Below are 25393 nucleotides of genomic sequence, written 5' to 3' on the forward strand. Positions count from 1 at the left end.
GGAAGGTAAGAAGCGAAAGTAGTCCCTCGATACCCTCCCGGGGCTGACTTCACGCTAGGGCGGCGAAAGCCGCTGCCGCCCACGGCGCGGGCCGAGCCGAGCCGAGCCGTGCCGGGCTAACCCGCGGAGCGCCACTCCGGCGGCAGCACACGAACCCCCCTTTGCCCCCTCCGCTCAGCAGCAGCTCTCTGAGAAGAGGTATCGCTGGGCGGAGAGATCGCGGATCCCGCACACGTACGGCCCAGCGGTACGCCTCCACCTAACCCAGCAAACGGAAGCGCCAGGCCGCCACGATGGGCAGGAGGCGCTGTCCAATGGGCGGGCGGGCTCGCCTCCCAAAATGTAGGTTTAGCCAATGGGCAGGGGCAGGAGCGGGGGGAGGTGGGGCTGGTCGCAGGCAGCAGCGCAGGTTGAACGGAGTCCCAGCGCAGGGCTGGGATGAGCCTTAAAGTTCGGGGCGATCGCAGTGGGGGATGTAGCCGCGCTGCTGCCGCCGCACACCGGTCCGGCCCGCCCCAGCTCCCGCCCGCCCTCGGCGCCTCCCACAGCCCCCCCCCCCGCAGTTTTTAAACTCTGATCTCCCCTTGTCCCTTCTTCTCCACATCCCAACACCACCCCCCCATCCCCCCCTTTCCTCCCCTAAATGCCAGCCATGATCGAGAAGGGCCCGGAGGTCTCGGGAAAACGGCGGGGCAGGAACCACAACGCCGCCGGCGCGAATAATAACAACAACGGTGGTAGCAAAAGTTTATCGGCCGCCCCCAACGGCAACAGCAGCGGCAACTCCTGGGAGGAGGGGAGCTCGGGGTCTTCCAGCGATGAGGAACACGGTGAGGAGCGGGGGGGTGACGGTGTACAGTAACTGGGGGGGGCCGGGCGGGCCCACGCGGGTAACGCTTCTTCCTCTGCTTCCCCCAGCCGGCGGCGGTATGAGGGTCGGTCCGCAGTACCAGGCGGTGGTCCCCGATTTCGACCCCGGTAAGTCTTGATTAATTTTTTTTTGGGGGGGGGGCTACTACGCTCCATCCATTGCTTTGTACCCCCTCCCCCCCAATGACCGGAGCCGCGGGGTGTGTGTGTGGGGCTCCGCTTATTTGGGAGGGGGTGTGTGTCCAAAAATAGTCCTCCCCAATTCCAGTCCCAAACACCCAGAGCAAGAACAAGGACCCCTCTTCTCCTCCCCCCCTCCCCCCCGCACACACGGTTGGTAAAAGAAGTCTCGATGCTTTCCAGAGGGCGCTTTGCAGGCAGGGAGGAACTGGGAAGCTGGCAGGGCTAGGGGAGGCAGGAGATGGCAGTTGGGTGGGTTTTTTCTTTCTTTCTTTTTTGATTTTACTCTCTCCTGGACTCGTGTGTCCGTGGGCTCGGTGGCAGGGCTGGAACTAGAAGACAATAAGTTGTAAATGTATTTTATTTTCGGAGATGTTTAGAAGCGACTTGGGTCTGTATTTAAAATTTTTCTCTTCCTAAGAAGCTGCTCGCCTCCCCCCTCCAAAAAAGAAATGTTTCACATTCCAGCTATTCTGCTGCGGTTCTTTGTAAGCTAATTTAAAGTGGTATGGAAGCGAATTTTGAGCAAACAAAGGAATTGGGGCTGTGCTGAAAGGCAGGTGCTGGAAGCATGTTAGTACTGATGTATCTCGGTGTATAGAAAGACAGGCTGTTGACCTCCTTAGTTTGAAATCTAAGCAATTCCCCCCCCCCCCCCCCGTATTGTTCCTTTGGAAGTGGAGGTTGAAGCTGGATGAAACCCTCCTCCTGTCTCGAGATCCTAGCGTTTGGAGTTGCCCCTTTGCCCAGCCCAAACTTAATTGAATCGTCTGCACCTCTTGCCTTAAAACAAAAAGAATGGTGTGGAACGCCACGGTGTCTCCTTGTCGAATGATCCTGAGAGTTACTATTGTGCGGATTCAGGAAAAACGTTTCTTGTGGATCATCCTCAGACTCTGCGCTAGTATGTTGGATGCCTTTTTGTATTATTAAACGTATATGTTTGTTTGGGGTGGGGGAAGGGTGAAGACGTTTGGTTTTTTTTTTAAGTTCAATATTATTTATATTTATTTATGGAATCATTTTTCCCTATTCCTTCCCACCTTCATTTTCTTGAGAAAATCAGATCCAAGGTCTTGGCACATGGGAACTCCATTTCTTGGTTGACCAGGAGGAGGAAGGGGGGAGGGGGAAGAGGAGGAGAAAAAGAAAGTGGGGGTGGGGGGGGAGAGAGGGGGAGCTGTTAGTTAGGCAGCAGTTGACACTGTTTTTCAGTCTGTAGGTCAAACACAACATTTCCATAACACACAACGTGCATCACACTGGCTATTAGCCAGGTATCACAACAATACTTGGGCTTTTCAATCACTCCTGTGAATTATGCTCTTTTGTGCATTTGTTTCTCTAACATAATAGATGGAGGGGGGCTGGAAATATTGTGTGCCCCTTCATCACAGTTCTGTGCTCTAACTTAAGGGACATTCTGGCTCATACTTAGAGACATGACCTATACAAAGGTGATTGCTTTCTGTGCTGTGTGGAAGGGAGGGGAAGTGTGTGATGTGGAGAAGCAAATTTTTATTCTGAGTAATAAACAGCCTAACACAGCATCAGCAGGCACTCTTGTCTGAGTACACAGTGTAATATAGTGAGCTTTTAGTAGATGCGCACTATGTAAGTGATCAATCTTCTGATGACCTGAGTGGGCATCAGGTCCTCCTTTACTGATCTCTCTATTCTCTCCTCTCCCCCCACTTTTGAGTTAACAAGTTTGAGGTGAACTTTTGTCTGCTTGTCCATTGAAGAGTTGGTTTCCTGGCCTGTGGGATTACCCAGGAATAATTTTGCAGTGCAACATTATTCCCAGAATTTTGCCATCTCTTCTGGGTCCTGAAGGCTAAATAGCCATGTTGTGTTTATTCGGTATGCCTCTTTTGTTTCCCTGTATAAGAAAGAAAACCTTAAATAAGCTGCAGTAAGACCTTTTGACTGAAACTGTTAAATTGTTGTGTCTCACTGGTAGAGTTTCAAAGTTAAATCAATGGAATAATTTTATCAGAGCACATAGTGTCTGTTTCTCAGTAGAGATTTTGGGGACTGTTTGACCGAAGGATCCTAAAGCTTGGAGGTTCTTTGGTGTCAAGTTGTGGAGGCTTTCACCTTCGGATTAGCTGGCTGGTAAAATGCAGAGGGCTCATAATGCTTTAGCTGAGTCTGAGGGGAAAAATGGCACAAACTAGGCCTTGTGTGTATTTGTCCTTTTTCTTTTTCTTTTTTTTTTTTTTTTTTTTGCTTTTGACTTACTGTTCAATTATACCTTGGGTTTGGCTGATTCTGATGTGGGTGTTCCTCTGTTCCTGTGCAGAGGGGCAGAGAAAGCATCTAATTTTGTTTCACTTCTCAGCCACATGTGAACTGTAGCAAAGAGCAATAAAATCAGGAAAGCTTTTTCTGAAATTGTATTCTGTGAGACTATGAGAGGAAAGAGAGATAGAACAAGGCCGTGGTGGGGTGTTGGTCTGGGTTTCGTGAATTAAATAGCCAGAGAAGAGTGAAAAAGTAGTGTATTGTATGGCCTGAAAGTGAAGAGAGTGTCTCCTCAATGATTGCCTAGGTTTTGTGAGGGAAGAGACCTCAGCACTTTTCAGTTAACATGGAGGAGGATAGAGAGTGCTTGTCTCTCCCTTTTTGAGCTGAGTATGAGGAAAATGATTCAGGGTTTTGCTTCATCCTTAAACCCAGAAAATAACAAGTTCTCATTCTGGATTAAAATATCTTAGTGCAAGTTTTTAGTACTTCTTGTGGCTAAAACTTTCTGTGGCAGTAGCCAAGGAAGGGTCTGATGTGATTCTTTGTAAAAATACTCATGGCTGGAATCTTCTGTGGGAGGTGGTCCTTACTTGCAGCTCCCTTAGTAAATCTCTTTACGATGTCAAAGCCTATTTTGTGTCCTGGCAGAGCCTATAGGTTCTTTGCCAAAGTTAGTGCTGGTATCTTTCTCACTTATCCCGATCTCCCCTTGCTCTGGGACAGTAAGTTCCCGCTGCATTGATCCCACTTTTTTATTCTCAGAAACTTACACCTCTGTTATTATTTGTATAATAAGAACAGTTGTACAGTAAAGGCAAGGCTTTTGCTTTTTTTGTTTATTAAACAAGCCGATTCAACTAGGGAGAAGAACAGGCAAAACTTTTGGAGCTGAAAATCTCATGTCAAAGCATGCTAGAGTTGGTAAAACTTGTGCTTCAGCTGTGTTTCACTGCTTGGCCATGGCTTCACAGATGTGATGTGAAAAATTGCTCTTTCGTCTCCTATATCTTCTCTTACTAGAGTTCAGAGTCAAATATTTGCCAGCTTAAAATTCTGTGCATTAAACAAAGGCTGGTATCAGTAGGTCAGCATTTCTTGTGAGTTCTTGGTCTGAGATGTTTTGAAGAGGGAGAACTATTATGGTTCTTTTAATCCATACAAATGAAACCCACGTGTCCTGATAATGGAAAAACTCAGTGGAAGGAAACATTGCATATCCTAAAACTAAATAAAAATCTTTAATATGGGGAAGCACTGATATTGTACTTGACCATTTTACTTGTTGCTTATTAATTTATGCTACTGGAACATTGAAAGAAAGCATTAGTGAGCACTTTAACACAGCCAGTGAATTTAAGTAAAGATTAAAGGTTCCGTAAGTTTGAGTGACTCCCTGAAGAGATCAGTCTCTCCTAATTTTGACAGGTATTGAAGGCAGATGAGCTTTTCTTTCTGCTTGCAGCACTGCAACTTCAGTTTTCCCTCATTTGTTGTGATGGTAGTAAAAATACAAGCTGCATCTTGTACCTTTGGACATCAGCTGTGTTGGTCATCTTTGGAAAGCAGCTTCTGGGGCTATTTCCAGTGGAAACAGATGAGCAAAAGCTGGTTTGACTCAATAGAGTCGTGTTGCAGAGATCTGAAGTTGGGATGTGTGTGTCAATTGCTTGTTGGCTGTGCTGCTCTCTTAAGTTTGCTGTTGCTGTACTGTAACAGGTAAAGTAAAAATGGTGGAAAGAAATACTCTAGTGCTTTCACCTCCAGGTGCAGAAAAGCTTACTGGATGATGCTCACTGCCAGAATGTCCCTAATCCTTGAGGAGCTCTTTCTCTGGTCCACATTTCTGTGCCCCCTGTGCTTCTGCCCAAACACTTGGTGTATTTCCTGGCCTCTTTTCATGGCCAAGGCTGTGTTGTTTCAGTGTTATCAAAAATTAAAGTGAAAGCAAACAAACAAAAAACCCCAAACCTTTTTAATGTATTCAGAAACTCTTGTCAGTGTAGTAGTGTCTTAAGAAGGGTAAAAAAAAGCAAGCAATCAAAAGACAACAAATACCCACCCCACCCCCCAAATAAAAGAACAACACCACCACCCCACCCCCCCCCAAACAAAAAACACAGCCTCTTCTTCCTCCCTCTTACCCTTCCAACAGAAAACAAACCACCCCAGTCTCTGCTGTCTTTGATCTGAAATGCCTGATAGGGAGGTGATGGCATGGTCAGGTCCTAGGGAAGGGAGCTGATGTATCCATCCATCACTTCTGGCTGTTAAAATTTGCCCGCTCTCTGTCTATTTAGGATCGAAGGTGAAAGTGTAATAATAAGCCAGCCCCATGATGGCTGATTCCCCTGGAATGGCTATATTTCTAAAGGAAATGTAGCTATATCTATAGGTGGTTATAAAGGCCATATTTCATTAGGTTGTATCTTCATCTAGTTTGCAGGGTTCTCTGCAGAAGCGCCTATTGGCCTACACAACAGGGACTGAGATTGCTAAAAGTTGCGTTATGACTTACATTTGGCAAGTCCAGCTCCAAGCCAGCTTGTTCTGTTTCTTTGTTTGCAAATAGTGCTGCTCCTAACAGTCTTTATAGTTTGCAAATAGTCTTAAGTACCCAATGATTGTAAGAGAAAATGGTGTTTAGGTGAACAAACTCAAGAGAAAGTGGATGGGGGAAAAATGTGTGCTCTTCGGGTGAAACTTTGGGATCTCCATCTAAGCAAGTGTAGAAGTCAACACCGAACTCCTGAAACTGGAAATACTGGTACATCTCCTCACATGACTTTGCCTTAAATGCCCTTAGTGCAACAGTCTCTTTGGAAGAGTTACTGGAGAGTTCTGAGGATGTTTGATCTAATCAGAAATACCAAACCATAATCTGCTAGTGCCCAGTCTGTTTGGGCTGACAGAGGCTGCCTAGTATCTTGATAAACCAGGCATGCCTCGGTCCTTTTACTGTGGTCAGAGGAGATGTGCATCATTCCAAGAAGAGTGTGTTTTCCCTATTAGGTGATAGAAAATTTAGGTCCTGTGGGCTTTCTCTCAAACTTTCTGGTGGGAGAAGAGGAGCTTTTCTCCTTAGTTGAGTCTGCTCAGCCCTTTTCTCCCTCATGGGCTATATTTGTCTTGCCCCTGTTCTTCCACAAGTGTCTTCTCTGTATGTGGTGTGCTGCAGAGCCAATGAGAAGGTGCTCAACAGGTGCTCCACCAAAAGCTGTTGCTGAAACCTTGATTTTTCCTTTTTTTTTTTTTTTGCGCTATCTTGACCCCATGGACTTTTTGGTACAGTCAAAGGGGGTTCTAAAGGTCAAGCTGCTCCCCAGTAGTCCTGGGGAAGGGGGAGATGACTCCTGCCACCTCCTCACTTGTGTTGTGTTGGCAACTCTGCTGGGTGAGTGTCTGTATCATCTTGTCCTGTCACTACTACATACTGCCCGGTCCAGTCACCATGGCGGGAGAGGATGCAGTCCCACTGCTACATGAGGACAATGAAGCTGACTTGTAGCTTATCCTCTTGTTTTTTAAATCCACTATGGAGAAAAAGGAGTAGTGCTCAAGTTGGGAACTTCATTATCCATATCTTTGGCACCTCAGCAGCAATACAGCTGTTGATTTTGTGTCATACCTTTCTTGCTGCTGGGCTGCTCACCTGAGGGAGACTTTTTAAGTCTGTTTGGCTCAATAGTTAGCTTTCATCCAGTCTGTTCGCTTACTCTGTGAAGAGGTGCAGAGACTGCTAGTGGTGAGCAGAGCTCTCGCTCCACCTTATGCCAAAGCATGGCTCTGGAGCTTTCTTATTATTCAAATAGTACCAAGAACATCCTTCTCAAACCTTAATGCTGTAGTAAACAAACAAGTCTCAGTGCAGCCAAAGCCTGTGGCTTCCTTCCCTGCCTGGCACATGCAGTGTTTGTATGTGGAGGTAATAGTTGTCTCACGTACTGACAAATGTATTAATGGCTGGCTTGGAATTAGTACTAGCTAGAGTGACTGCTTTGTTCTTCATAGCTGGTCCCTGCTGCTTAATGAGTTGCTCTTAAAACTCTTGTTTTCAGCCCTAGATAGGTCTGTGACTTGGCCAAGTGAAGGCTTAGAGCTTCCTGTGATTAGTCATTATAATTAGTTCAGAAGGTCTTTGCCTCTGATCAAGGCACAGTGTATAATGCGGCTTAAAGTGGGCTCTAGTCCTGTCACATACCTTCAGAGTAGTATAGATGACAGTGCCTTATTGGACATACGTATGTATTTTTTAACTGTGGTGTAACATTTAATATACTTTTTCAATAATGTGCCAGACATGTAAATCTGAAGTAACTGGCTCCTCAGAAACTTGTGGTTAGTGCTAGTCCCTGCTTCCCTCAGATATAACAACTGGTTGTGGCCAAGGCTTGCCTTACCCATTCCATGTGTTAGGTAAGATAGGAACATGGTGACTAGTGGCTGATTGAGTTTAGAGACAAAACCAAAAAGAAAACCTTGGGATAGTTAGAGCATGCTCCCTGTCTGTACTTCTTTCTGCACTAGGCGACCTTGTCTTTTGAGGCTTTGACTTGATGGTAGAACAAAATGAGCAAACCCACTTTTTTGAGTGTTTAAACTTAAGAGAGCAGTTTGAAATTCAGTTCTTGAAAACACAAAGTTGATTTGAAACTAAATGTGGTCTTAAGAAATGCTTTTGTAAGGAATGTTAGATTAGGTGTGCTTTTTTTTGTGTTTTTGGTTTTTTTTGTTTGTTTGTTTGTTGTTTTTTTTTTTTTTGTTGTTTTTTTTTTAACTTTACAAGCTTTTAATTTGTAGTTCCATATGAAATTCTGATGACTTTGTGCTTTTGAAAGTGCTCAGCCTTAGTGAAGACAGTGAAAGTTTCTTCAGCATATTCTAGAGTCTGGCTGCTTTTGTCCTTCCCTCACTGTGTTTAAACACAACAGATTGTGATGGGACTGCCTTTAAGTATTGTAGGTCAAACTCAGTGAATTTGCTTCACTTCTCATGTAAGATTTTGAGATGGACCATGTGAGGTTAACCTACCTTTCCAAGTATCTTCAAATTTTCATCTCTGTGTAGCAGCTTTGAACTTCATAAAGGAAGTATTGGTAAATGTTGGCTCTCTGAGGGGAGGAGGCTGCAGCAATGTGATAAAATTGCAAAAATCCCCTCTTTGGAGGGAATTCTAGTCTATGCTTCCCCTTTCAGCCCTATTCTGTCATGCAGGTACCTCTAGGAGACATCTGCAGAGTCTCATGTACTTTATGTGTGTGTGTAACTGGGTGTATCTCCAGAAAAATATTCCCCTCTGCCATTAGCGGCAGGAGGATAAGACTGAGAGGTTTGGTCCTTTAAGTTATTTCCTCTTCCTTGCTACCCCCCTTATCTCTGAGCTCTTCACCTGGATGGGTCTCACAAATAATAATCTGAGTGTCCCAATGGCTTGCTTTTGCAGTGCAGTTGTCTAATGTAAGGAGTCTAACCATGTGGTTGTCTATGTGGCAGTTCTGCTCTTTGTAGGTATCTGTGATAACCTGTTATGATAGTATGTGTGCATACTTTTAGATGACTAGATGTCTTATCAAGTTGGGGGTTAGTTTATATAGAGACTTTGGTTTGAAAGTTGGGTATTGAAAATAATTATTAGTGTACATGACCTTGAATGGGTGTCATTCTAGACTTTACAACTGTAGTATGAAAGTATAATATAACAAATGTGTAATCATAGTTGTGGCTTCTGGATTGAGAAATCCCTAGGGAATACATATAAAGAAGACTTGCATGCATGGGCACAATGCCTGTCCTCCCCTCTTAACTAGTCCTTGGAGAGGGCACAGAGAGATTCTAGTTCCACAGGGGAGAATGAGGCTGGATAAAGGTGAAGAAAACCCTCTCCTGAGTAGGAAATGGCCTCCCCTCCTGAAGAACTGAAGCCACAGGACTAGGGAAGCCTGGTTTACATAACAGCATTGTTTTTGAAGCAACTCTTTACTTGCAGCTTGCATTGAAATGCAGAGTTGTTTTCTCTTTCCTCTGACTTCCTGCCTTCTTTGGGGATCTAAGCACATCTCTCTGTTCCTATCTCAAACTCCTGGTTTGAGTTTTGGCCATGTGTGAGTGGGGATAGTGGAGGACTTTTCTGCCTCCACCCCACCCTATGTTGAGAGCTTGCTGCCCCACGTAGCAGGTGCTATTGGCTGGGGTTGTGTATATAGTTCTGCGCTTAGGTTGCTGACAGCTGTGTGAGAATCTAAAAGTGCCACATCTGTAATTCAAGCATTTTTTTTGTTCTTAACAGTGTAAATGATCTGTGGATACCAGTCTGCATGTCTATTCCCCTAGCTGACATCCCTCCATCCCTAGGAGGGGGCTGCTCTGGGTGCTTTCAATGGAGAGTAAAGGGCTGTAAAGGCAGGCAGGCATACCAGGTGTAGCATTTGTACTTTCTCAGTATTGTTTTGTGTCTGGGAATCTTTAAGATGTCCCTTCTGGGACCCTTGTGCTAATTTGTGCAGCTGTCACCGTGCTGTTCATGACAGTAGCCATGGGAACACAAGTAGGATGGTACAAGTTTAAAACTCCCAACTTGTTGCTAGGCAGACCCAGCTCACAATGTGTGGATTAAGTAGTCTCAACAACAACAAAACCCCCTGTTCTGATATTCTACATCTTCCATAGGGGAAGACAACTCTGCTCACCCCAAATTCTGGGTATTTGTCTTTCAGCTGGTAGAATAAAACCAGCCCTCAGTGGGTCCCCAATTTTGAGAGAAAGCCCTCTTGTACACCTGAATAATGAGTACATGGTGGCTGGGTGAGCAGGAGTTTCAGCAAGTAGGTTTTGACGCAGCCTTTACTTAAAGTGCTGTGAAGTCAAGCGGTGTGATATCCAGTGCAAAACTGTTGCACTGCTCATATAGTCTAAAAATTGTAGCCTGCATTAAAATAGATACTGCTGGAAGTGACATACCCTCTAAACAAAGGTCACAGGCTTAAAATATCACAAGATCACTTCTGAACTCTGGCTGTAAAAACTTAAAATTATGACTAAGAGAAGGTAAACACCTTCAAAACTTGCACTGCTTTGCAGACTATTAGCATAGATGCTGGTATGTGCTGGATGAGCTGGAGACCTTTTAACTTGAGCAATCTTCTGTTGATAAGTTGCAGTGTCCCAAGCTCATGTTTTGGCACTTCTTGTTCAAGAAATAAGGGCAGCCCGTTCCCTACTATTATTTTTGTTGGTAATGCCTGAGAAAGGATGTGTGGCAAATTGTAGGGGCCTGAAGGGGACTGAAGACCCAAACTTTAAGGGAAGGATGGGCCTTGAGTGTGTCTTGGAGACTGAGCTCCAGCATGCTTTTGCCCCTGTAGCTGTTGGCTTCCTGTATCACAGCAGTAATTTGTTATGCTCTGCCCACTGGTTTAAATGGATCTTTTTTATTTTATAAGCATTTGATGTGCAATAACTATCATTCCTGTTGGAATAAGGCCATTTATAGAGATGCTCCCAATTACCACCTGCTCTTTTTCTTTCTTAGCAAAGTATACTCTTACCTAATTTAACCTCCCACAGCAACTAGTTTGAAGTAGTTTTCTCTTTGCACCTTGGCTGACTGTTATCCCGTTCCCCTCTGACTATCTTAAAAAGCTGCAGTTGTCCTTGCACGTCCTTCCAGAAGTTGCCTACTTGTGGAGGAAGAGCTGCTTGCTTGGTTTGCCCCAAATGTTTCTGCAGTCAGCTCTTTTTGTAGTCAGCTCAAAGATTGTTTTCCTTTAATATGCCTCAGCTTTTTTTTCCTTTTCCTAAGTTGCTATTTGTGGTTCTCCCACTTTCATTATAATTTGTGTACAGCTTCTAGATCCTATCTGTCCACCCTTTTACTAACACAGCCCTGTTCTGATTTCTGTGCTCTTCTTCATGCTGTGGGCCCTTTTTTCCTGTACCTGGTCTCTCCAGGAGAGACACCTTCTCTGTGCCTGAGCTATGCTGCAGTTGTTCTCCCAAGTTCCTTCTCAGGCTGGAAGGCAGTGGTTGTAACTTTTGCTTTGTTCTAATTTTGCTCTGAAACAGGGGAAAACATAGCAGAACTCTGCCCCTTAACCTATTTTACATCTTGCATGCCTTTCTGGATATGGTACCTGCTTGCTTTTCAAGCATTTAAACAGCAGTGGTGGTTTTGCCTTTTCAGGCTCCTTCTTCAAGGCTTTTTTTCATCACTGAAGAATTTCTGCCACAGCTTCTCCTGTGGAAGCCTCAAGGTGCTACTTGCTCTCATAGAAGCAAATGCTTCTCCCACCTTTAGCCTGCTAGAGCGTCTGTCTCTGGCCAGTCGTGTCACCCTTACCCTGTGCTGTTGCTGTTGTGAGCAAATAGGTGTGTGAGAAAGTTGATCTCTGCTGCAGCCAGGCCCGCAGTGGGGACAGGCTGAGCCTGGACTGGCCCCTGCCTCCTGAGCACTGAGTCTGAGCTGCTGGGGGTAGCTCTGAAACCTGTCCTATGAATTCAGAGAGGAGGGAGGGGAGGTCTCCTCACCCCTTTTGTGGATAAAGCAAACCTCAGGGCTGCTGGCTGACTCAAATCTGCAGGCAGCAAGTTTTGATGCAATGAGGACAGGCAAGTGCCACAAAGAGCTTTTCCTCTTTTTGTTGCAGACTCAGCCTTAGGCTCATTGCTGGGTGGTGCTGAGGGGAGCTGGGAGGGTACAGCTGGATCTCATCTGAAGTTCTCATCACCTCTCTTCTGCTGTTAGGCTTTATACGAGTATTGAGTAACTTGGGGGAGAGGCTTGCTGGTGGGAATTTAGTGGCAGAGGGGAGATTTCTCAGAGCTGTCCTCTGGATTTCAGCCCAAGATCTGGGCTGCTTGGCAAATTGTTTCCTCCTGTGCATACTGGCTTTGAGAAGTGGGCTTGCTCTCTGGGAAGCTGCTGCATTGTGCTCCAGCTCTTTCTGTATCTTGGGTGGGGTTTTAGTCCTTGATTTGGTTCTTAAAATGGCACACACACACCCCAACCCCCGCGATTTGCTTGGGACTTTGAGTGCATGGGATTAGTTTCTTTTGTTTCTTGTGCGGTTTCAGATGAAACAGCAAGCAGTCTTTCACATGCAGGTCAGATGCTGTCCTTGTGGTGCAGACATGGCAGGCACAAATTCAGCCATCCTGCCAACAGTCTGAAAACTTGCAAGGGTCAAGGGTATATTTGTAGATTTGGGTGTAAAAACGAGATTTTATTGGAGCAGAAGCAAAGGTGATGTGAGTTGGGAGGTCTTGCAGTTTGCTCTGGTGTAGCTAGTGGCTGAGGAATATCGATGTGCTGGTCCAGAGCAGAGATGGGAAGCACTTGTTTTGCATGACAATCTGAACTTAGCTGCTACTGGTTCCAAAGGATGGATGTATGTTGAGAGGACCTTTAGAAATTCTGAAGCTGTTTAAAGCATGTGTGCAAGTAGTTACATTAGGCAACTTGATGTCTTATTGTACCCATCTGCTGAAGTTATTTTGAAGGGTGGAGGAGAAATAAAGTCAGAACTTTAAACCCTCTAATTAGAATATTTTTAGAGATCATAAAAACAAATAAATGAGGAGTTGGGGGAATTAGGCTTGGAAGCAGTTGTTATTGCTGTGAAACTTGCTGGGAAGGGGACTGTTACATGTCTTCTTACCTGAACCCTTGCGAAGAGGCTCCGGGAGCAAATGTTGGGCTCCTTGTGAAGCCAACCATCTCCAGCTCAGCTCGGTGGAATGCTGTCCTGCCTGGTTATCACTCACTCTGCTGCCACTGCTGGGTTGACCAGAGCAGCAGTCTATCGTTTTGTTTCAGCTCAAGAGAAGGAAACTACAGTGTGCAGTAGTTCTGCTCACAAAATGATTTCCGTGGCTGCTGAGGGAGGGGGTAGGATGACATGCGATAGGGTCTCTGAAAGAGATGGGTAGGAGAAACCTTTCCAGTGACTATAGTGCCTATATAAATAAAGGCAGTGGATTTAATTCATGCTGCCAGAGTGGGGACAAAGCTTGGAGCAGGTGCTCACCCGGAGCTTGCTTAAGTTGGATAGATGCCTCCTGAAATGCTTATCAAACATGAGAATAAGAGGAAAAAGGTTGTATTGAACCTTTTTTTGATTATGTGTTTTAAAAATAGCTTGCATTTTTAAAGTGAGCAGCAGCTACAACCCGGGTTTGAAATACTGCCTTGGTGCTTGCAAGCCTCAGTGGGAAACACCTGTGCTGCAATATGCCCTGCAGCAGGAAGGGATAGAATGGCTGGGTGCTGCTTGTTCACTGTGGTGCTTGTTGGCTGCTGCAGCGGAGTCCTCCTTGTGTGCTAGGGTTGCCTTCACACTCTTATTGCTACTCTGTTCTTACTCTTTCATCAGTAGATGTAATTTGGCTTGATATCTGTATTTCACTGCTGTTCAAGTGATTCTGAGCCTCTGGAGTAGGAAAGAATGAATCTAGTTAGTCTTAGCTCAGTTATATATAAAACTATGGTGTGCAGTTGAGGCACTGAAGCTGTCTTCAGACTAAGGAAGACACTACTGCACTAACGTGCTAATTTTATACTCTCACTTGGCAGGTTGCCTTTGTAATCAAAGGGCTGGAAATTTTTCAGTTTGAACAAAATGTTCTAAGTAGCTGTTCTCTAGGTGGAAATGGATTTGATATGGGATACTGCCTTCAAAAGAAACACATCTTTCCATATCTTTCTGGGCATAATCATTCTAACTAAAATTCTCTTTCCTGACTAAGTGAAGCTTAGTTAAGACCTCAGTAATGCTTACCTGTTTAGTTTCCTTAGCAGAGGTGCTAAGAGGTGCCTCTGATGGGAATGGAGAGGGGGGATGTTTTTGGAAAGTACCTGGAAGTTTTAGGAATGAGAGTTGCAATGAATTGCAACAGAACCATTCAATTATGTGTCATTTTCTCCCTGTTTGTTTAATAACTATTGTACAAGCTTGGTAGAGAACATAGTCAAAATGCAAAAGTTCTTCCAAAGCAAGTTTGGAAGAGAATGTCCTGGTGAGTTTTGCAGTACCTGACACATGGGAATTATGCAGTGGGGAGTAAATATCTGCTTCTTATTAGTAGTGTAATTAGAAACATCTTTTAATGCCCTTGGGTTTTTTGCCCTTTGTTTTGGGGAATCAGTGAGCATACATATTCAGACTTTTTCTAATAAAAATGTCCACAGGAGCGGAACAGTCACAGAGCAATCATATGTTTTTAAAGTGTTTTGAAATGAAATGTTAACTCAAAGGCTGTGTTATGTTACTAGAAAGCTTAAAACAAATGACACAGTTGCTTCCAGGCTGTATGAAACTCTTGTCTTTGTGTTGCCTTTTATTATTATTATTTTTTTCAAGTAGCTTCCAGTGTTCTTGAGTCTATATAGAATTTTAAATACGCTATTTCCTAATGAGCCTAAAATTTCAACCTCTGTAATACTATGAGAGTTGGCTGCTAGACTTTGTTGGTTTGAGTTTTACAAAACTGTGTGCTGTATGTGAAAAGGGAAAGCTGACTTGACAACAAGAATGTGTTTTTCTTCTGCATTTTGGCAAGACTGTAGTCTTGGAGGGTGACTGTAAGGAGAGAGAAATTGGTGAAGATGTGAGAATGATGTGAGAAGGACTTGAGAGGTCAGCAGAGCTGGAAGCTAAGTGTCATAGAGGGGATGGGGATTAGGAAGACAACCAACCAAGAAGGGCTGAAAAGTGGCAGTGGGGAAAATCTTCTTTGGAAAAAAACTTTGTGCTGTTAATGCTCTCTTCTAAAGATACTTGGGTGTTCTTTCTGTTGTTTTACCATTTGATAGATTAAGCATATGGTAGCCAGTGCAGGTGAATGCAAACCCACCCTTCCTATGCTTTGTAGAAGATGAATTCCTGAAATCAGTGGACAGCCAGGCTGGTGAGGTGGTGATGGAAAGGATGCTACACTGAAGACTATCTTACAGCAGCCTTTGGCTAGCGTCTGAAGGCCTGAAACATCCATGTTGAGCTACTGCTGCTGTCCACAGCAGCTGTTCTTGTCTGTGTTAGGGGCTCGCATATATGGCTGGTTACTGCTCTGGCAGCCTGGTGATGGCAACTTGCCTGGTGGTGGGAGAAACCAAAAGCAGGCCTGTCCTTCCTTTTTTTCCTCCCAGGGAAAGAGAGCTGTGGCTTTCTCTGATCACATGCTGTCTACCCAGCCCTGCAGTTGTTCAGGCCATTCAGCTGAAACTCTTCTTTGCTGTGGCTTTTGTTCTACCTTACCCTAAAGCAGTTTCCTCAAAAGTTGATGACTTGCATAGTGGGATGCAAGTACTGTTCACAGTACCTGCTGTTCTTCCTCTGTTGCTTGTAATTTCCTGTGATCATCAGCAAAGTGTGAAGTCCCCACAGCATACTGATTACTTGGCCCTACTGCACTGGGCTTGGTGAAGCTTGGTCACCATGGATCTAATACCTTGCTTGCCATAACCTGAGTTAAAGATGAGTGTGTGTGTGGGTTGCAGGTAAGCATTTCATTTATCCAGGGAATGGGGACCTTGTGTGTGACTACCTTCTGCTGGTCTGTACAGGCCACAGCAAGTGTGAGCAAGTCACATGAAGTGCTGGTTCGTGGGAGTGCGCCCTAGCAGGAAGAGCCATACACTGTAAGTCACTGTGCAGGCTGGCTCTTGGCACAGTATTCAGCTGAGTAAAGTTGCAAGGCATGTGCTTTGCAGGGCCTGAATTCACTTCTGAGCGCCTCTCCTAAAGTCTTGTTATTTCTGTCCAGGCTTGAGTTTTATAGTACAGGTTCTTTCCTCCACTTCTGTTTTACTCCATAGAAGTTGTTGGCTACATACTTATATGAGATAGAGGGTTCTTAATGGCTTTCTCTCTTTCCACCTTTAACCTCCCTTCTTTCCTGACTCCATGTTTCATTTCTGAGCTGCACAAAACACTGTATCTCTTTCAGTGGTGGAAATGCTGTCACTACCGGCATTCCTAGACCTCTCTGAGGCTGAGACAGGGCTTGCCTAATTGGGATCTCCCGCATCATGGCAATTCTTGTTCCTTGTACCATCCAACAGCTCAGCCTCCCCCTCTGAAAAACAAGCAGTACTGCTGTTGCTATGTGCTATTCCCATGCCATGTTTTCAGAGCAGGACCTTCCTCTGCTTTTGGGGTGTCCTTGCTGCAGCAGGTGCTGAATTTGGCCAGGTGTGCCCAGGATCCTGTTAAGTAAGAGCAGGCACCTTGTGCTAGTGCTGTTGTTAGGCATGAGATCCATGTTGTACTTGGATCACAGTACAGCTACACCCTGTTGTTTCACAGATGTCTGTGTCACAACTGTAGGGTGACAAAGATGATACTGTCAAAGCAGATGTTTAACTTGCATTGTAGTGAGTGAACTATATCCATGCAGCTACAGTTGAGTAGAGTAGGAGTATGGGCTAGTATTGAGGGAGGTAGTGGGAATACTGCCTCTAAACAGCCATAAATAAATAGTCTTTGGTTGCAGCCAAGTGCAGCTAGAGCATGAATGAAGCAGGCAAGGGAATGAAGTAATGATCATGAGCAGATCCTGGAATGAATTGGATGGGGAAAGCTGTCAACATACCCAAAATGGCCCTACTGTCTAGATGTCTGACTAACTGGCAGTGATGGGGGAAGGAGCACGTAGGATGCTGGGATTTGACACTAGCCTCTGAAGGGTTCTTTGGGACATATCTGACCACTGGAGGTGGCTTGTGGAGTTGGCTGATAAGTTCCCTCCAGGGTTTAGATATGTAGTAATAACAGAAGGCAACGAAAGGTGCGCAGTGGCTGTGGAGGAAAAGAACTTGTTCCCCTTTTGCAGGCATTTGGACTGTAAGAGTACAAGCTTGTACTGGGGTTGGGGAAAAGACTGCTGTCACCTGCAGTGTTCATGGCTCCCGGCACGTAGGAACCTCCACACTGAGGAGCTTGGGACATTTGTGTGCTACAGGGAAAGTAGCCACTGTTTCTGTTTAAGGCAGGACTTTCAGTGCACAGTTGATCTGGGTAGAAAGATGAGGAATTAACACCTCTGCTCTGCATGTGTGTTCTCCATAGCTAAGCCTTCTTCAAGTTCTTAAGTTTCCTACTTGTTAGCCCCCAGCTGGGTCACCTCTCTGCACAGTGGAGGCTGGACTTGAATGAATGAGAAACCAGTTGAGAGGTGAGCCAGCTTGGTATGCAGAAAATGTGGCTATATTTCTTCCCCGTACTCCCCATTTTCACCCAGTGGCTTAAAACCTTGTTCTAAAAATCATCTTCCAGCTGATTTTTTTTGCAAATGGGAAAACAGGCAAGGCTTCTTCTAATGAAGGGAGGTAAGCTTGGTTTAGGTTTGCCCTGCAGCAAACAACACTGACATCTGAAGGTAAGTGGCTGGAAGAAGACTCTAGAAAGAGCTTGGCTTCATCAAGCAAAGTCACCTAAAATCTTGACATGTGAGAATAATTTCCACTTGGGATAGACTGTGACAGGTGTTTCACCATAGGAAACTCATTCCTTGACAATTTTATCTGACCTTGGCCAGAAAGCTGAACCTTTCAGCTTTCTCTGTTTTACCTTAAAGCTACCTGTGTTGCTCAGTATGGGTATGAGAGTGTACTGAACAAGTGTGTGTGTACCTAGAGACATTGGAGAAGAAACCAGTAGCCTGAGCAGAGCCAGTCTTTTATGAGGCAGGGCTGGAATCCCCCATCTGATTTGGTGCAAAGATGGAGAGAGGAGATGTGAGTGTTTGTGGTGCGTCTTATTAACAGAATTGATGCGTCTAAAGTCTGGTCTGACCACAGCAGACTAATTCATGTTCTGAAGGTAAAACAGGAAGAACTATTCGTTTGTAATCTGTCTTCTAGAAGCTGAAAGTGTTTCTGGCTGCAGGGTTACTAGGGTGCATTAACTATTCTACTGTGAATTCCTTGTGGAGACAGTGTGCTTGCTCTAGCTTTAATGCGAAGTAAAGCAGGTGCAGCCAGTCTTTGGCTTGCCTAGTCATCTTGGGGAGGAGTCTACATTTGTGTACTGGGAGGGGGGAAGACTCCAGCAGGGAAGGCAGAAGCTAAATTTACACATTTCCCTTTGAGGCTGCTTGGAAGGAACAGAAATATGTATTAAATATGTGTTGGGGTTAGATTCTTGTGTCAGACCTGTGCTGTGCATTATGAGCAGCCTTGATGTGTCTCAGAGTTGTAATTCCTTCCCTCTGTCTGTAACGGAGTGATGAGGGACTGGAAGATTTCCAGGACAGCCCAGTTCTGCTCATGTAAGGGCATATTTTTCTGTATTACCTTAACTTTTAGTTCATGCTGGTTCCTCTCTTCCTTGCTTATGCAAGAAAACCTGTTCCTGGGGACCAGTGGAATTGGGGTGTCCTCTGCTCTGACTACTTTGGTGTTGTCCCTGTTCTTGGAATGTCACATCTGTGAGTGAAGCCTGCCAGGGTATAGCAGCCACAGCCCTGAAGCAGGGACATTTTGCTGGCTCAGAAGAAACCTTCTTCCCCCTTAAACAAAGAGTTTGGAGGGTATTTCTTGGCAGTTTCTCTTCCATGGTTGTTTTGGTTTGTGGTTGGTTTGTTTGGTTGGTTGGTTTTGGTGACTGTTTCACCAGAGGGTCTCTGAGAATCTGGAGGCTTGTCTCTGAGAATCTGGAGGGTTGTCTCTGAGAATCTGGAGGCCTGTCCCTGAAAATCTGGGAGGGGAATACAGGATACTGGAGAAGGTAGGGAAACTATTGAGGCAGTGTGTTGTGGCATCCTGGATTCAAGCAGATGCCTAAAGCCTGGAGTTTCTCACACTCAAAGGCCTCATCTACTGTGAAAGCTGGAGAAGTGAATGCCAAGTGATGCTAATAGAAGCATGTTCACTTCTCCCAAACTCCTCTCTAGCTGCCTGCCTAAATGAACACCCTCTGTATCAGTCACACCGTTGTCTCATGCCTCTGAGCTCACCTAATTTTCCCCATGATGGTGTAAAACAGGAAGTGAATTCTAAATCTTTATTAAATGACAACTCTAGCAGTATCTGCTGCTGAGCAATGAGAGGACACCTGGTCGACAGAGACACCGAATTTGTCACTCAGCCATGTGCCATGTAGCCAGAGGGTGCTGAGTGCCTGCTGCATCCATTGGAAGTCATTGGTAGCAGAGCTCAGGTTTGTTCCAGCCTGCTCAGTGCAAGGTGCATTTATACAACATGCGAGTGCCAGTTGTTTAGAAATAACAGAACTAGTGTTCAGTCAGCTCTTGGAAGGGAGAGATTAAAAGCAGGTCCTTGATGTATCTGCTGTGGTCTGCGAAAACCACAGTCTATTGGATGGTGAAATTATCTTTGTAGGCTCAGTTATAACGGTGCCTTAGGGCACCCTGGGGGGAATAGGCTGTTCTTACTCTCCTGTGAAGACACAATTTAAGGAGGCCCCTCTCAGGGTTCAGTGCTTCCTGTTGACCTGCTTTACCATGAGGAGATGCTGTCATGACATGGGCAAGCAGAAGCTGGTCCAAGGCTATGATCAAGTATGCCTGGTTGCAGTTTGACGTGTATTATGATAGATGGGTATGCAGGTGAGCTGAGAAGAGGGCAGGAGGTCAGAGTAGCTAGAAGAGCTTTTCCTGGATTCAGCAACCAAACCGCCATTGTCCTAATCAGTACCTTGTGGGAATGGCTTGTGGAGAGAATGAAACACACACTCGCTCAGTAACCTGCTTGCTGCTGTGCACCCAGTGTCTTGAAAATGTGTATGTTTAAGGTGTATTACCAGCTACGCAGAGCATTTTGTGTTTGACAAAGTGGTCTGTAGCTGTACCTTGGTTATCATAAGACTTTGCAGGTTATATCTATCCCAATAATATAAATCACCCGTACATCTAGTACGAAAATCTCTTCTGTTTATTCCTAGAAACTTGCTTCTGGATTATCAGAGTGTGAATACTGGTGGGCTAAGCAGTAAGCCTGAAATGCATCATGCTGGCTTGGTCCCTCCTTGGTGCAGTATGTGCTGGATGGAGCACCCGGTTCAGGAGCAGTTTCCTGACTGCCTGCTGCTGGTGTCTTCAGTTCTGTAAAGTTTTATGCTTCTAAGCAAGTGATCTTTCTCAGTAACTGATCCATGGGCTTGGAGGAAAAGAGGTGTGCAGCACCATATTCTGCTATAGAGCTGCTTGTAGGGAGCAGAGAGCAATGTGGCTGGTATTTTGAGAGCAGTCCTTGAGGCCCGTTGTTCTTAAGTACAGTGACTGATTCTGATCAAAGGCTTCTAGGGTGGCTCTGTCACTGGTTTGCAAAGGTCTTTCCTTGTGGTTTTATCAATTACAGCTTTAAAAAGAAACTTGGAATTGCTGGGTCTGTGCAGGCTTGTGATGTTGGGATATGCTGTTAGCTCATCTTTGAGATAGGTGCATGGATCAGCTGTGGGCAGGCAGAAATCCCTAAGGTAGGTGCTGTGTGGCCAGCAAACCCCACCCTTCTACCAACAGAACTTGCTGGAAGGTGGTTTGCTATAGCTGTACAAAACACAGCTCTGCCAATATAGCAGGATACATACTGGGAATGCTCTGGGGATGCTTTTGTACTTATCTGCTATGGAGTAAATCCATGAACTTCAAAGCATAAATGCCATGAACTGGAGCCCAGCTAGGTCAGTGTAACTATTCCCTTTGGGTCAGAAGACTGTAGGTTGGGTCTAGTATTGCCATTTCTCTTCCCCTTCCCAGTTTCTTATATGAAAGAATTGTAGGTTTCCCCCTGCTCCTCTCCCTTTTATTTTTATGTAGCTGGTTTTAATCCACAGTATTGTCCTTATCCTATCACCTATGATTCTCCACAGTTGTAAATTGGCAAGAGACTTGATTAAGGCTTAGCAATATGCTAAGATCTTTTTAAGCACTCTAGGAGCTTTTATGATAAGAACAAGATTTCTAGAACCTTGTCCTTATTTACGTAGCTTTTTGTTTTAATAGCTGTCTTTTCCAGGCAGTTCACCTGGTGTGGTGGTAAGGCTTGCTGTTCTGAACTTTCCAGAATCACTTCTGCCCACCTCCCTCCTAAAGGCTCTGCACTTGGTACCCACAGAGTTGCGGTGCCTTGTTAGAATAAACTGATGTGACATGTGAGGAAGAATGAACTAGGAAAGTAGGAGAGAAGACTTGTATATGAAACTGCAAAGACATAGCCTCCTTTCTGATGGCTAGTAGTTTGCTTTTCTTTCTAGTTCGCTGATTTATTCCTTCATTTTCCTGTGCATTAGTCTTTGAAATACTGCTAGAAGAGAACAGGCATAGATGCAGTTTCCTCTGTTCGGAAGTCTAACAGAGATAAATCATTAGCTTCTCTTGGTAACTAACTTATCCTCCTTAACTACTGCTTTTTGTTCCTGGGTTTTCCAGAAGATCTTGCTGACTTGCATCAAAACAGGAAGTCTGCAGTGCTGTAAATAACTGGGTGGTTCAGTCTGATTTTTTTTTTTTTTTTTTTTTTCCATCCAACAATTTACCAGCCAGAGTTAAAATTCCTTTTCATTGGCATAGTCATCCTGAGCTAAGGTTAGACTTTCTCTCAGCACATAATAATCTACCAAGTTTCGTTATGGAGAAATATGTGGGATTTGAGGGAGATTGTTTTGGTCCTGCCCTGTCCTTCTGCTGTATTTTGGCAGTATTCCCTATGAAGGTACTGTATGTGAAGACACTGTGGAATGTCAGAGCATCCTTGGACTCATCCTGAAGATTGCTGTTTGTCTTAACCTGACTGTAGGGAAAGAAGGCTTAGTTCAGCAGCCTCTGAGGAGGAGCACACCAGATGGACACAAAGGATTTCAGTTTCCTGGTGAATTTCTGCTGCTGAATTGACTCAATCATACCAGTCTTAACTGTGGAACAGCCTCTTTCACTGCCAGACTGGACATAGTGTATTGTGACTACTTTTTCACGGATAATAGCTGCTCAGCTTAACTTGCTCTCATCTTCTGTATCTACAGAGAGATATATATTATGACTGTCCCTGCTTGGGGTAGCAGCTGTATCAGTATGTTTACTGTACTCTGCAGTGAGAGTCCTGGATAGAAGAACTTCAGGAGCTCCTTTAGATAGCTTTGGTACATGGGTATCATCCTCCTGCTATGTTCTTTTAGTAGTTTGTTTTAAGTAAAGCTTAAGCTGTGTAGCATGCCTCTGGGTACAGATCTGCAGAGACACAGGGTTCTGACTTGCTCTTTGTCTATACTAAAAAGCCTTTCCTGTATGACCTGAGCTAGGGTGTGAATTTCATCAACTGTAAGGCTGCATAACTCTTACAGAGGAACTCCAGTCAGTTGTGAATAGCTTGCTTTCTCCTTCCCAATGGACTTTCCTCTTTAAAAAGGGGTTTTGTGAAACCTTAAATAATATTTGGAAAGCTGCAGACTTTCCTAGGTAGGCAATGCATCTTATATCCTGGTAGATACCACTCTGAGGCTGTGAGCCCATGGGCACTTTCCTTTGTCCTGCTGGTGAATGCTTTCTACTCTGACTTCTCCCCCTCCTCCTCTCAGGACAGGAACTATTTTATGGAGATCTGTGATATCTAGATCCTTGAAAAGGCTTGTGTTCAAAGCAAAAAGGGACACAGGTACCAAGACACTTGCTCAAGTAACTGGCCTGACACTGATGTCTGCTACTGTTACCACTGGAACCAGATGTGCAACTGCATTGGTGTCTGTGCTGTTCTCCTGCAGAACTCCACTTTTTCTCACTTCTCAGAGGAGGAGTAGTTTTTGTAGTTCACTCTGCTGTGGAAGTTGTTCTTCAGTAGGCATTGTGATCTGCATGTGTTGTAAGATGTTAGTAGTGGGAGATTCATTGTTTGGATGTGATGGATGGAAACCTCCTATGGCCACCATTACCTCCAGATGGTAACTTGAATTGACTTCTTGTTTTGAAGTGCATTGTGGTAAAATTTTCCCCAAGGTCTGTCTTTGCCTGGCTCGTGCAAGTGTAGCAGTTCTTTCTGCTGTGGAACATGGAACACTGTCCTGATAATGGCCCTTAAACTTCCTATCCCTTCTATCCCTTTCTGTCCTTTGTAGACCCTGTATGTCTGCAAATTGCTGAGTATTGCCACAAGTTGAAGGAAGGAGGAAATCGAAGCACTGAGGTAAATTTGCTTCTGCTCCAGGGAACAAAACATAGTTTCCCAATAGCATCCCTATTCCATGTTCAGTCACTTTCTGTGGTAGTTGAAAATAAATCAATTTTCATACAGCTTTTTCTTCAGAACTACAGTGCATAGGCATTCTAGGAGGCCATCTAAGCTTTTCTTGTAACAGTGCTTGAGAGGAGAAAACATGGGGCTTCTGGCTGAAAAGCAGCTTAGGAGGGTAAGGTCTTCATGAATCAGTAATGAAATGTGGGTAGTCCCATTCCAAGGATCAGATCTTTTAGGTCTATGAGTAGAAAATAATTCCCTCTGTGTTCGTTTGTTTTAATACATTTAATAAAGTGGTCTCTATGGGTGTTTTGTGAACTCTGGGCTCAAAGTCAGAAGGTCAGACTAACACAGATCTTCATAAGAAGAAGTAAATGATGCCTGTGACTGTTTCGTGGATGATAGCATTGTGTTTCATGACGGCCAGGTAGTCCTCTAGAGCAAGATTCAGTACATGAAACATCACTTAATCTCTATGGAAAGGTCATGATGTGACGTATTAGATGTGAGGACTTGACAGGAAAAAAAAGAGTAAGTCATTAGCTTTCAGAATCTACTTTTCCCTCCCCAACTTCAGCATGGAAAAATCAGAAGGGATATTACTGAGAGAAATATAGGATTAAAAGTGAAAAGCTTTAAATGGAGATGACTGCTGCACATAAGTTATTCAGAATGTTTTCTGTTACTAATGAATTTCAATGTGTTTGCTTCATTTAAAAAAAAAAAAAAGAAAATAAGTACATACGAATTTACTGATAATGTGGGATCAGATTAAATTTTTGTCCTTGCTGTTCCCATGTCACAATGAAGGGCACTTTTATGTAGGCTGGGATGTTACACTTGTTTCTTTATGTTGCCATTATGACACTAGGTCTTTATTTATGTACCAGTTCAGAGCCCCCAGGATGCATAACCTTCTGTTTGAGTTAACAATATTGATACTTCCTATTTCTGACACTTTTCTCCTTTCCTTTTGTCTCATTTTAGAGACACGCCAACTGGCAACAAATATACTTACTACCATAGTGTGTTGTGGCATTCTGGTCTCACTTCTGAATAGTGATAGATGTACCATATATTAAAGAGCTTTATCTGAAAGCATACCTGATGGAAATTTGTAGGCTAACTCAATTAGGCATGATATGTTTGTCATTCCTAGGTGAGCAGATGAGGTTCCAAGTTCCTACAGCTGACTTCTTTGAAAACTTCTAGGAAAGGGCAGGTAGAAAGAAAAAACAAATGATTTTCACTCTCCATGTGTCAGAACTTCAGGAAACATTACACCTCTGGGTTATATGTGAGGTGAACAAGACTGATCATCTTTACATTAGGAAGTAACGAGACGGGATGGTATCTAACCTGTGAGAACACGGAGCATGGCACAGACCTTCCCCTCTGTCCTCTTCATGTGTGACTTGTTCTACCAGGTTTTTGGTGCCTGGGGAAATTGCATTTCTAATTCACAAGTGCTGTTCTTAGTGGCAGTCCTGAGAATGATGCTATCGTAGATGACTTTGAAATCACCTGAACAAAAAAACAGGAGGTATAAGGGAAACTCACCATGGTTTTTGAACAATGTCAGAAGTGGTGGTGATGTGTGGTGGTTTCAAGCAAGTTTTCTACGGAAGAGCCAAGAGAGCCCTGAAAGAGATTGTCATTTAGCTATACTAGCAAACCTGGGGATGATGATTACTACTTACATATATATTTTTAAGTGGTGCTCCCCCTCAACTTTTGTGGCAGGGTTTCTAGTGGCCAAAGTTGATGGCTCTGTAGGAACAGCAGAGAAGAGTTTCTGAATCCACTTCCTCGTGGTTTTGGTAGCATCCCCTTGGCCTACACATTTAAATTGGATCCTCAGGAAGGTGCCAGCGTCACACGGTAAAGTTGCACATGACCAATCCTAAACTTGTTGAGAGA

The 25393-nt window shown here is 44.4% G+C and overlaps 1 protein-coding gene across 3 annotated transcripts in view; it reads left to right on the forward strand.

Annotated features, from left to right (window-relative positions):
* The first annotated feature begins 408 nt into the window (after positions 1-408).
* Positions 409-25393, forward strand: part of RCOR1 (REST corepressor 1) — an 88787-nt gene continuing 63802 nt past the window's right edge. For all 3 annotated transcript variants that reach the window (XR_013956917.1, XM_080618606.1, XM_080618605.1), the window contains exons 1-2: positions 409-830; positions 919-978. Coding sequence is in view for 2 of the 3 variants with exons in the window: in XM_080618606.1 (XP_080474732.1) it covers positions 644-830; positions 919-978 (247 nt within the window). In the remaining variant the exon portion in view is untranslated. The remainder of the gene's footprint in view (positions 831-918; positions 979-25393) is intronic.

The sequence above is a fragment of the Psittacula echo genome (assembly GCF_963264785.1).
Source record: "Psittacula echo genome assembly, chromosome: 5".
Taxonomy (NCBI): Eukaryota; Metazoa; Chordata; class Aves; order Psittaciformes; family Psittacidae; genus Psittacula; species Psittacula echo.